This window comes from Schistocerca cancellata, chromosome 5 (assembly GCF_023864275.1).
Source record: "Schistocerca cancellata isolate TAMUIC-IGC-003103 chromosome 5, iqSchCanc2.1, whole genome shotgun sequence".
Taxonomy (NCBI): Eukaryota; Metazoa; Arthropoda; class Insecta; order Orthoptera; family Acrididae; genus Schistocerca; species Schistocerca cancellata.
The window spans coordinates 245,176,621-245,190,252 of record NC_064630.1 but is presented as its reverse complement, the minus strand read 5'-3'; the positions used below and the strand labels follow the sequence as shown (position 1 = coordinate 245,190,252).

The 13,632-nt window shown below is 37.8% G+C and overlaps 1 protein-coding gene across 1 annotated transcript in view; it reads right to left on the bottom strand.

The window, feature by feature from the left end:
- LOC126187627 (solute carrier family 35 member C2) overlaps nucleotides 1-13,632 on the bottom strand; it is an 87,672-nt gene that overhangs the window by 56,831 nt on the left and 17,209 nt on the right. The window contains exon 3 of the mRNA XM_049928823.1: nucleotides 3,459-3,531. Within this exon, the coding sequence (XP_049784780.1) occupies nucleotides 3,459-3,531 (73 nt within the window). The remainder of the gene's footprint in view (nucleotides 1-3,458; nucleotides 3,532-13,632) is intronic.

Here is a 13,632-nt window from a genome sequence, read left to right as displayed (position 1 = left end):
ATATAAAAGCATATAAAAAGTATAGCATGCACGCACGCACGCACGCGCGCGCGCGCGCGCGCGCACACACACACACACACACACACACACACACACACACACACACACACACACACACCAATTTATCAATTGACCAATTTCATGGCAGCCTACACACGTCCCGACAGACTGAATTCAGTGATTACATCATCGTCCTGTTCCTACAGCTGGTGACAAATTGTTTATAGGAAGTTCATGAGGTTGTGTTGAATGAGATGCCACTTGGCTTTACACAGAAACAAAAACTGGAGTTTGCCAAACTAGAAGAAGAAATACTACAAATGGTGGTGGCACACATCATCTAATAAATAAGACAACACATACAAAAGAAATTAAGCATATAGCAGCTGCCAGAACTGCAAAAAATACATAAATAAAAAAAAACTTAATTAATTAATTCTGTACTATGCTATTCACAGCAGAAGGCTTGGATAATGGCTGGATTTCTTCAACATTTTTGACAATGAGGCTAATAGATTGCATGAATAAAAGTAAATAGACCGTCTATATTTTGGTTTTTCACATTTTATTCCCGATATGCATCAGAAATGAAATCTAAAATCTAATCTATCTGACTTTCCATTCTTAGATTTAATTTCAGTTAAGTATTGGAAATAAAACCTAAAAATCGAAATACCGAAGTGCAATGGACTTTTACTAGTAAAATATGTAACTTTTACTCTCTCTATGTGGTATATGAAATCATAATGGATTTGTTTAAAAAAATGGTTTCATGCCCCACACAGAGAGAGTAAAAGTCATATAATTTATGAATAAAAGTCCATTGACCTTCTGTTCCCCTTACACAATGTGTCATACAAACATCTGCAGTCTTTAAATTTCTCCAAAAACTGCCATTAAAGTTTTGTTCACTTCACACTCAGTCATGCATATTAGAACAGCATTAAATCTCAAGCGCTGTGACAAAAGATGAACTTTTTCTGGAAAGCTGGCATGAAAGTGCTACACTCGGCATAACTTATCATGTGAAGTGGTAGGTGTGAGGTCAGTTGCCGGGTGGTCATACCCAATCAACAGCCAGACATGAAAAGTCAGTCAGTTGGCAGGCCAAAATACCTATGCACATTCAATTTGTTGGACGGTTGGTCGCTCGATGCATGCCCTTAATGTATATAAGGAAATTATACATAACCTAAAAGGTATGGGTAATTTCCACATTTTATAAGAGATGCTGTACAATCAAAATCGTGTCCTTTTTCCAATGCAAGCTGATCATTGAACTAATGTTTATACAATGTTTATACAATTCAAATTATTTTGAAAGATTCATTTTGAGCCCTTGTCAACTAAATGCACAATTTCCATGTTAAACAGGTTTGGAAGGGGAAGGGTGTTTCTTGATGTTGAGATGTTCTGCAAAAGTTGATATACATTATTCTCGCTACCTTTGTTGAGCAACTGCTCATGAAACTGGCTCCTAAAAAATGTCCTCCCTGTCTGTCCTACATAAAGGCTTTGACATATATTACATTACATTTTATATACCACAGGTTTGAGAAATTTGTCAACTGGAGGTTTCTCATTCTACATCTACATTTATACTCCACAAGCCACCCAACAGTGTGTGGCGGAGGGCACTTTACATGCCACTGTCATTACCTCCCTTTTCTGTTCCAGTCGCGTATGGTTCGCGGGAAGAACGACTGTCTGAAAGCCTCCGTGTGCGCTCGAATCTCTCTAATTTTATATTCGTGATCTCCTCGGGAGGTATAAGTAGGGGGAAGCAATGTATTCGATACCTCATCCAGAAACACACCCTCTCTAAACCTGGTGAGCAAGCTACACCGTGATGCAGAGCGCCTCTCTTGCAGAGTCTGCCACTTGAGTTTGCTAAACATCTCCGTAACGCTATCACAGTTACTAAATAACCCTGCGACGAAACGTGCCGCTCTTCTTTGGATCTTCTCTATCTCCTCCGTCAATCCGATCTGGTACGGATCCCGCACTGATGAGCAATACTCAAGTATAGGTCAAACGAGTGTTTTGTAAGCCACCTCCTTTGTTGATGGACTACATTTTCTAAGGACTCTCCCAATGAATCTCAACCTGGTACCCACCTTACCAACAATTAATTTTATATGATCATTCCACTTCAAATCGTTCCGCACGCATACTCCCAGATATTTTACAGAAGTAACTGCTACCAGTGTTTGTTCCGCTATCATATAATCATACAATAAAGGATCCTTCTTTCTATGTATTCGGAATACATTACATTTGTCTATGTTAAGAGTCAGTTGCCACTCCCTGCACCAAGTGCCTATCCGCTGCAGATCTTCCTGCATTTAGCTACAATTTTCTAATGCTGCAACTTCTCTGTATACTACAGCATCATCCACGAAAAGCCGCATGGAACTTCTGACACTATCTACTAGGTCATTTATATATATTGTGAAAAGCAATGGTCTCATAATACTCCCCTGTGGCACGCCAGAGGTTACTTTAACGTCTGTAGACGTCTCTCCATTGATAACATCATGCTGTGTTCTTTTGCATTACGTATAAAGAGCAACTTGGTGACATTGGACTTGTCATGCTCCTGTGAAGAAGATGCTGACATCTGCTAAACTAACACTAAGTAAGTTTCTGTAACACACTTCTTAGTCTTTACATAAATGTATGGCCACGGTCCAATGATTTATAATATCCCTAATTTTGTAGGCTCTTGAAGATGACAATTTGTTGAGAAATGTAAGGCAAAACAAAAATATCTGTGCAACTGACTGAATTTTATTCTGAAATATATGCTGCATACTACAGTTGTTTAAAAAATTAGCAGCTATTAATAAAATAATAAACGTTTCCCTTTTGTTATAGTCGATGATAAGGTTGTGCACCGTATTGTTAATACAGTTCAGTCTTCAGTTTCGACTAAATATCTATTGAAAATAGCCTGATCAGCAATGAAAGGAGAATAATTATTTTCAAAATTACATGCCACTATCAATTATTAAAACTTTTAACAGGAATATTATTTTGAAATCACAAGATAAATTCTGTAAGGAACAAGATGCATAAAAATCCATAAGTTCTTTTTGAGAGCAAAAGTAAAATGTTTACTCTTGGGGCAAACATAACTTACTTTTTTCTTTATAGAAGTGCTTACACAATCACAGATATACCAACTTCATTCTTCAGTAAATGGATAAATAAGAAAGTGAAAGATCGAATAAGCTGAATATGCTTTCCATGATATAAAACAAAGTACCGGCAGTCTCAGAAACTCAAACAGCATCAGAAGCTGCATGTAGGAACATTACCACAAGAGAAATACTATGTGAAGAATTTGTTTCAAGTCGTTACATAAGCAAACACCAAATCTAAACTATTTGTATGAAATAATTTCCTAGTCTTATATGTAATTTTCAGCACGTTTCAATTATTATAAAGATAATTACCTTACTCTCTAATCGGAAGAGGAGTGCAAATCCTAAAATAAAAAGTATAGTGGTTGATTTTGTCATTGTATACCTGCAAAAAAGGAAAAACAATAGTATTACCACCACTGCATAGAAGACAACAATGGACAAATACATAAAAACAGTATAATGAGGTTACACATGTAACTGAAGTTTTAGTAGCAGTGATATCAAGCATCCCATGAAGACTATACAATATGTGCTATATGCATGAAATCTGCAAGCATTTTGAAGTTTTGTTTAATGTAACAAATGAAATGAAGCATTTCTAATTGGTAAAAAAAAAAAAAAAAAAAAAAAATTAAAAAAATTTAAAAAAATAAAAAATAAAAGATTATTGCATCTTTATCTGAAATGCAGTAGGCCAGAATAGCACAAACAGAGATTGGCAACGGCACATAGAAAAGACTGAGTATATGAAAAGTTAAATAGGGAAAGTGTCACAAGAATGAATGTTCTAAGACACATGCTTAGTTTCTTTTTGGGCTGCTCCTACTTTTTTAAGCAAGAATCACTCAACTCATCTATCAGCTTCCATGACTTAAGATACTACAGTACATGTGAAATATGCCATCCATAGAGAAATGGAGGGCCTATATATAACAAGAAATGTGTTCAAAAAGTAATGCAGCCTTGTGGAAGAATCTTTCTTTTTTTATTGCACGTATATTCCTTGTTTAATTGAGGAAGAAACATGATGCATTAGAGCAGAGCATATTCGTTACCACATGTTAGATAAGCCGGGACTCAGAACATCTTCACAAGGAAAAAAGTATGGGAAATATCTACCAAACAAGTCCACCATCAAGCAGCTGTATGGCAAGTTACAGGAGACAGTAAATGTGGGAACTGCAGCCAAAGGTGCCAACATCGAAAATGTTGATACAGGTGCAAGTCACAGACAATGAATGTGAGACGTCTGCCTAGCCAGCCTGGTCTCTCCATCTATGGTGCCCACACAGCATTGTGGAAGTGTATCTCTACAGAATTTGTGCTCTTCATGAGTTGTTTTTTAAAGACAATGGAAAACATGTAACTTTCTTCAATAGTTTATGTCATCTTTAACTCAACATTGGGAAAAAGTTAATGATTGGTTGGGTCGGAAGGTTCCACCTTGATCGATATGTGTATGCAAAGAACTGATGCATCTGAATTATGGGGAACCCCCATCTGCTGCACGAGTTCCCTCTGCTTCCACAAAAAGTGGGTGCTTGGTATTCAATGTCACTTTGGCAAATCTTCATCACATTCTCTAATGGCTTAGTGAACAGTGAGCACTACATACAGATGGTGTAAACACTGTATATACTGTATTTCAAAATCAGTAACAGCACACGTTATTTCCGTAGGACAGTGCTATGGCACATAGAGCCAACAATACCACCATGACTGTCTTGGATCAGTGTTTTCACAGACAAGTGATTTCGAAGGCATTGTGGGGCACCCTTATTTATCACCAAGTGACAGTTTCTTATGAAACTTTTCTTTAATGATGCTGATTACAGAACTGACACTCACACAATTTTCAAATTTCAGATAGAAATTTAACAATGTATTGCTCTAGTTTCTCAGCTAGGGTTACAATTTGTGTTTGAGCACATGCATCAGTAATTAATATTATATGGCCACTTTTAATAACATCTGTAACATAGTCATTTTCCCATAAAACTGTGTTATTCTTCGAACATTCTCATCAGGTTTATAAGCAAAGAGAACAAGACAAAATGATACGTCAAAAAAAATTTCTAACTACTTTCACATTATAAGATGTAATCTCTTATTCATATTGCCAATAAACATGTCTAGACAATATGGGGAAAAAATGTGATGAATTTATATGCTTCACTTGTGACTAAGTAAGTAGTGAGCTAATTTGAAACTGGTGCTAAGAAACAGTACACACCAAAAATTCAATGTAACTGGACAGAAAAAAAAAAATCTACTTACCAAGTGGTGCTGGAACAAACACCTTTTATGAAGTTTATACTTATCCAAACTTTTGGAGTCAGGAGAGGGTTAGGAGAAGGGGTAGATTTCTGAAGTCACCCACAATCGTGGGTCAGGGGAGACTTACCAGATGGGATGAAATTGAAAGACTCAATCAGTTGGAAAAGTCTTTCCTTCTCATCCCGTCTGGTAAGTCTCCCATGACCTGCGGTTCTGGGTAACTTTTCCAAAACCTACCCCCTTTCCTAAACCTCTTGTCGTTTTCCTTCACACCTCTCCTTGCCCATTTTCTACCTTTCTGCTGGAAGAATTAGCCAGTGGCTCCAAAAGCTTGCACAAGAATAACTTTCTTTTATATGCATTCTATGTCGCCACTTGGTGTGTAGATTTCTTCCTATCCATTGACATTATTTTGTCAAAAATTGATTATGTTTGTTGTTGCATCAAAAATTCAGTATGCCATATAATGAATTCAAACATACATAAGTATAATTGAGCTGAACATCCACACACACGAAGAAATACCCATGCATTCAGTTATAATAGAACAAGAACACAATGTGACAGGTAACAGCAGTATAACACAAATAAATATTTCATAAGTCATAAGTCATGCTCTTTAGACTTAGCTACTATGGACACAACTAAATAAATAAAGGCTAGTAATAGTTGCTATTATCTACAATATAAACATCATTAAAATTATATTTGCCTGACAACTCCTTATATCCAGTAAACAGTTTTTCAATCAGTATTTTGTGTGTGTGTGTGTGTGTGTGTGTGTGTGTGTGTGTGTGTGTAAGTAAAACACATGGTAACTATTGTGTACTTATATTTTAAAGTTGTTTATGTGAACACTTATGACAATCAATACATATGGAAGATTTCACTCTGAAGCAGAATGTGCACTGTTTAGAAACTTCCGACAAATGAAAACTGCTTGTCAGATGAGAATTAAAACATGGAACCTTGAATTTTTTAGGCACCTCTATTATGGACTAAGCCATCCAGGCATGACTTACAACGCACTCTCAGAGGTTTTTAGTATTATCAGTACCTCTCCCACTTTCAAAACTTTTTACATCATAGACATCATGGACATCATCCACCAAAAATGAAAACTTATAACAAACAATGGAGCAGAAAAAAAAGAAAGAAAAAGAATGGCAATTTTTCAACAAGAAGTGAAGAGACCTCAACAGACATGAAATATGATGTCTCCTTCATCCTCCTGCAAATCTGAGGAATTTGTTGGGTCATCTCATAGATGATCTCAGGATTAGGAAATATGGCAATTACAACATTTCATGTAAGTGTGGAATGATTTACATTTGGCCACATGTCGTGCAGTTTAAGATCCGTGTGATGAAAATCACTGTCATACTCGCCTGGGCCAACCAGATAAATTTTGCAAAGGAAACCACATAATATATGAGAAGACAAAAATTATAGCCTGACTTTCACCCTTCTGGGACTATGTAACACAGGAGGCAATACACATTCGCATGGCAAATAACTCTGTAGAAAGGGACTTGGGATTCCGACTAAGTACCACATGGAATCCTATGCTTCTTGCAATTTGATAAAGAGGAAACAACAATTTTGAACTGTAGCTTCACCACAGATCAACAAAGAATTTATATAACAATCAATTTTGGTTTGGTTCCCAGCTACAGTGTTGCTCAGCAGCAGCAAAACCATCACTATCTCTGCACACACACACACACAGCAGGAAACATTTCAGCTCCTGGTAAAGAGCTCTGGATGTCCTGCTGTTTTCCATATTCATGCAACTCAGTAGTGCATGCGCCACTTCTGGATGAGGCTGACATAAAAAGAGCATCACCGTGTGGATATCGACAGTTGCTGTTCACCAGAAACAGCTACCTGACAATCTCAAGCATTGGTCTCAATGCAGTGTTGTAGAATTTCTCCCAAGGCCGCCAGTAGTTCTAATGGAATGTTGTCTACTCCTGGGGCCTTGTTTCGACTCGGGTCTTTCAGTGCTCTGTCAAACTCTTCACGCAGTACTGTATCTCCCATTTCGTTTTCATCTACATTCTCTTCCATTTCCAGAATATTGTCCTCAAGTACGTCGCCCTTGTATGACCCTCTATATACTGCTTTCACCTTTCTGCTTTCCCTTCTTTGCTTAGAACTGGGTTTCCATCTGAGCTCTTGACATTCATATGAGCAGTTCTCTTTTCTCCAAAGGTGTCTCTAATTTTCCTGTAGGCAGTATCTATCTTACCCCTAGTGAGATAAGCCTCTACATCCTTACATTTGTCCTCTAGCCATCTCTGATTAGCCATTTTGCACTTCCTGTCAATCTCATTTTTGAGACGTTTGTATTCCTTTTTGCCTGCTTCATTTACCACATTTTTATATTTTCTCCTTTCATCAATTAAATTCAATACTACTTCTGTTACCCAAGGATTTCTACTAGCCCTCGTCTTTTTACCTACTTGATCGTCTGCTGCCTTCACTACTTCATCCCTCAGAGCTACCCATTCTTCTTCTACTGTATTTCTTTCCCCCCTTTGTGACAATTGTTCCCTTATGCTCTCCCTGAAACTCTATACAACCTCTGGTTTAATCAGTTTGTCCAGATACCATCTCCTTAAATTCCCACCTTTTTGCAGTTTCTTCAGTTTTAATCTATAGCTCATAACCAATATATTGTGGTCAGAGTCCACATCTGCCCCTGGAAATGTCTTACAATTTAATACCTGGTTCCTAAATCTCTGTTTTACCATTGTATAATCTATCTGATACCTTCTAGTATTTCCAGGATTCTTCCATGTGTACAACTTTACTAAAGAAAGGAATAGTTGATAAGACACAAGATGATACACAACTTTTATTTATGCTGTTTCATATGTTCTCCAGATTAGATTAGATTAGATTACTTTTTCGTTCCATAGATCCATGCTGAGGAGATCCTCGTGGATGTGGAACATGTCAACTGAGTAAGTTTCATCACATTCAACACACAATTGTTTTGAGTTATTGACACCACTGTAACTTGTAACCATACCACAAATTTCCAGAGTGACTTGCTTTCTAAAACGTAATACACCTTATGAACATTCCATCTGCACAGCTTGTTTATGAACAAAACAAAAAACACTTTTTCATAGTTGTGTTGCTGTTTGAAAAATTTGCACACTGGTGGGAAAAAAATTCCTTAGAATGTTTTAAGTGCTTGAATACACATGCTTGTGTTGGTGGAAGCTGCATCAAACCAATGGAAAGAGTAGATCAAAGAACTTCATTTCAGTAACCACTTTAAAAAAATAAGATCCTTCCACTTCCATATTACGGAACGTAATTAATATAAAGAAGAAACTAGACAATAACACAACTTGCACCACGTCAAATGAATCTGTACCTAGCAGATATACAACATAAAAAATTCAAGTACTTGTACAACAGACAAAAACAACATTATTTCTGAAAACTATCAAACTATATAACGCACAATTTAAATCTGCACAGAGAGAGAGAGAGAGAGAGAGAGAGAGAGAGTTATGGACACTGAACAAATTTAACAATATGTATAGGAATACTTGGTAATGCAACAAAGTTGGGGAGACCTTGGAAGGAAAAAACATAACATTATTTTATAATAATAGATTGTTATGCATTTTTTAGCATATCAGAACTACAGAGGGTAAAAGCTGTAAAGGAAGACATGGACTGGAATACATCCAGGAGATAACTGATCATGTAAGTTGCAATTGCTACTCTGAGGTGGAAATGTTGACACAGGAGAGGAATTCGTGGCACGCTGCATCAAACAAATCAGAAACTGATGACTCAAAAAAAGAAAAGTATGCCACATGAGCATGCCCTCAGTAAATCAAATGTTGGAATTCAGAAGAGTTGCTCAACTGAGAACGCTATTTACATGTTCACTTCATGAAATTTTACAAGGCTTAAATAACAAAAACCCACTGGTTGCTATTTTATGTGACTTATCTAAGATATTTGACTGTGTGAACACTGCATTCCCAAGATAAATCGGGGTTTTATGGGATTGATGGTACAGCCAACCAATGGAAATGTCATATCTAACCAAAAGAATGCAGAAAGTTTTACGTAGTAGTTCAACAAATGTAATCAGAGGAGTGTCTTCTGCTTAGGGAGAAATCCCCAGGGCTCATCTTAACTCCGCTACTGTTCTTCATATATGTAAACAAGCTTCTGGCTAGTATATAACAAAGGGAATTAGTTGATTTTGCAGATGACACTAGTACTGTTATCAATCCAAGCATACAAACAGCAACAGAAGACATGGTAAAAATGTTCTTACAAGTATCATTGACTGGTTTTCTGTGAATGACCTCACTCTCATTTTCAAAAACATGCAATATATTCAGTACTGTACATCTGAGGTACTACACAAATGATAAATGTACCACACTGTGAAGAAATAATAACGTTGTTGTTGTTGTTGTTGTTGTTGTCGTGGTCTTCAGTCCAGAGACTGGTTTGATGCAGCTCTCCATGCTCCTCTATCCTGTGCAAGCTTCTTCATCTCTCAGTATCTACTGCAACATACATCCTTCTGAATCTGCTTAGTGCTTTCATCTTTTGGTCTCCCTCTACGGTTTTTACCCTACACACTGCCCTCCAATACTAAATTGCTGATCCCTTGATGCCTCAGAACATGTCCTACCAACCGATCCCTTCTTCAAAACAAACTATTAATCATTGTTTATTTATTTGTTTCATGAGCATTGACATCTTCCTACCAAACTGCTGTACGAATCTGTATCTGCACTGGTGCCAGACACACGAGTGACTTCACATAAGCAGTGCAGTCCACAACTGTCATTCAATACAGGTAGGAACGGATGTGCATATTCACAAGATTAGCAGCAGCACACCAACAACATTCATTCACTAGTCAGGTTATGCCACAAATTTCTCTTCTCCCCAATTCTACTCAATACCTCCTCATTACTTATGTGATCTACCCTTATAATCTTCAGCATTCTTCTGTAGCACCATATTTCGAAAGCTTCTATTCTCTTTTTGTCCAAAGTATTTATCATCCATGTTCCACTTCCATACATGGCTACACTCCATACAAATACTTTCAAAAATGACTTTCTGGCACTTAAATCTATACTCGACGTTATCAAATTTCTCTTCTTCAGAAACCCTTTCCTTGCTGTTGCCAGTCTATATTTTATATCCTCTCTACTTCGACCGTCATCAGGATATAATAATAAGGGTGGAAATTTCGAAATTTTTAGATGTCCATACTGGTGAGAATTTAAACTGAAAGAACAGCTTTTTGGAACTTCTAAAACAACTTAGTTCCGCTACATTGCAAATCTGGAGAGAGGCAAATCAGTTAGTTGATGTATTCTGCATATTTTCATTCAACAATGTCATACGGAATAATGTTCCGCAGTAACTCCTCTTTAAGCAAGAAAGTCTTCACTGCTCAAAAACATGCTGTAAGAATAACATGTGTGCTCACCCACGATCATCTTGCAGACATCTGTTTGAATAGTTGGGCACTGTGACTACTGCTTCACAGTATATTTATTCCCTTATGAAGTTTGTTGCAAACAATCAATTGAAGTTCAAAAAAAATAATGGTGAACATTATTACAACACCAGAAGAAAAAATAGTATTTACAGAATATGTAACTAATTAATTATTCTTGTTGAAAAATTTAGTGTTAAAGAAATGTGTGTAGCTTTTGAGAATTGGCCCAATATTTTTTGTATGCTGTATAATCCTGCAAATATAGAGCCAAATAAATAATTAATATAACGTTTTGTGTCCTATCTGCAAGCACACACGGATTAACTATCATGATGTTGAAACAGTGAGAACAGTGCCAGTATAATGGCAGAAGTCCTCAATCCAAAGCTTAGTTTGAACACCATGGTGTTTTACCAGACACATTCTTTGTTGGGGATGGTATGCCCCTGCCTCCCCACAACCTCTGAACTGACTAACCCAGTCAGTTATAGAGGGACCAGCAGTTTAATGCGAACTCAAAAATGTAACTTGTCATTTTCCACTTTAAAAAAAAAAATCACTTATCTTTACAAACAGAAACTGTATTCATTCATTGGTGGTGTGCTTCCGGGTGTTATTACAATTTATGCACAATATTTCGAGTAGTAAATCGTTCATCTTCTTCTGGTTGGAGCCTAGGTAGCAAGCATGCATAAAAGTGTTACTTGCAGCACCTGAAGAAGACAACTGGTTGTTCACCGAAATATTGTGCACATGATTAATCACACTGAGAAAACCTATATATACACTGACAAATAAGATTGGCAACATGTTGCAAAGTTTCTGTCAGAAAAATTCACAGTACAACAGAAAGAAATGATACACATACATGATGCACACACAGAGAAGTAGAGAAGCAGAGAATATGTTATATGGAAATGGGTTTGGAAACATTTCATTTCTGTGGAGTATTGCATACGTTCTGCAGTTAACGTAACACCCAACTTATCCAGATATGAGTTGGGTGTGGTTTGCTTTCACCTTCTCTCCCTGTGTGTTTGCTATGATAGACACACTACATATAGTTGTAGGAAATGAGTTCTAAAATACATATAAAGTGTTTCCATAGCCTTGTTCAACATACATTCCAAGACATAAAAAAAAAGACTCAACAAGGACAAGTTATTCAAATGGGATGGAAATCAGAATGTTAAAAAAAAAAAAAAAAACCCACACAAATTGAGAATAAATTGATGATTTATTTCAAGAGAAGGAGCTTCATAAATTGAGCAAGCTGATAATGCATTGTCCACCATTGGTCCTTATACAAGCAGTTGTTCGGCTTGGCGTTCATTGACAGTTGTTCGACGTCCTCCTGATGGATACTGTGCCATATTCAGCCCAACTGGTGCACTGGATCGTCAAAATCCCAAGCTGGTTGGAGTTCCCCGCCCACAATGTTCGAAACATACTCAGCTGGGGAGAGATATGGAGATGATGCTGGCTTAGGTAGTATTTGGCAAGTAGTACGAACTGTCACCATATTTGGTAGGCATCATCTAGCTGAAATATAAGCCCAAGACGGCTAGCCATGAAGAGCAACAAAATGGTGTATAGAATATCATCAACATACCGTTGTGCTGTTAGAGTGCTGTGGATGACAACCAAAGGGGTCCTAGGTCCTGCTATGAAAAGAAATGGCACCTTAGATGACCACTTCTGGCTGTCGGGTTGTGTGGCAGACGACAGTCAGGTTGGTATCCCATCAGTGCTCAGGGTGTCTCCAGACATGCCTATGGTCTGGAATCTCACTGACTGGAGTAGAATTGTCTTCAGTGATGAGTTGCGCTACGAATTGAGACCTGATGAGCAGCAAAGGTATGTCTCGAGAAACCCGGACAGTTGTGGGATACCAACTTGACTGTCACCAGTCATACAGCATGACAACCATTACTCATGAACTGGGTTGTTATCTTTTTTCACAGCAGGACCCCTGTGGTTGTTGTCTGTGGCACGCTACAGCACAGCAGTACTTTGACGATACTCTACATCACATTTTGTTGCCCTTCACCATAAGCCATCTTGGGCTTACATTTAAGCAAGATAATGACTGCCTGAACATGGCTTAGTATGTAACGCTTGCCTTTGTGTTTGGTAAACCGTATCTTGGTTAGCAAGGTTGCCAGAGCTCTCCCCAACTGAGAACATTTGGAGCATTATGGTCAGGGTGCTCCAACCAGCTCTGGATTTCGACAATCTAATGTACCAGTTGGGCAAAACTTGGCATATTATCTATCAGGGTGCTATCCAATAACTCTATCAATGAATGCCAAGCTGAATAACTGCTTGCATAAGGGCAAGAGATGGACCAACGCGTTACTGACTTGCTCACTTTTTCGCCATCAACCCTACCAATCAGACTCAACCAAAGACCAATGTTGAACTGTGTCCGACTGAGTTCACTCCTCCAGAGAAACGTGATCCACCCCCACTGCCTCCAAATCATCCCCTGTTAACTTTCCAGAATTTCTTAACCGTGAACTCTGCCTCTTCATCATTCCCAAAATCCCTCAACATGCAAACTAACCTTACATCCGCAAAAAGAACTGCACTCCACCAATTACAGACTGATCCTGAACTTATAATCTGACCTGCCGACAAAGGCTCCACCGCTGTTGTCTTGAACTGCAACAATTATCTGGCAGAAGGACTCCACCAGCT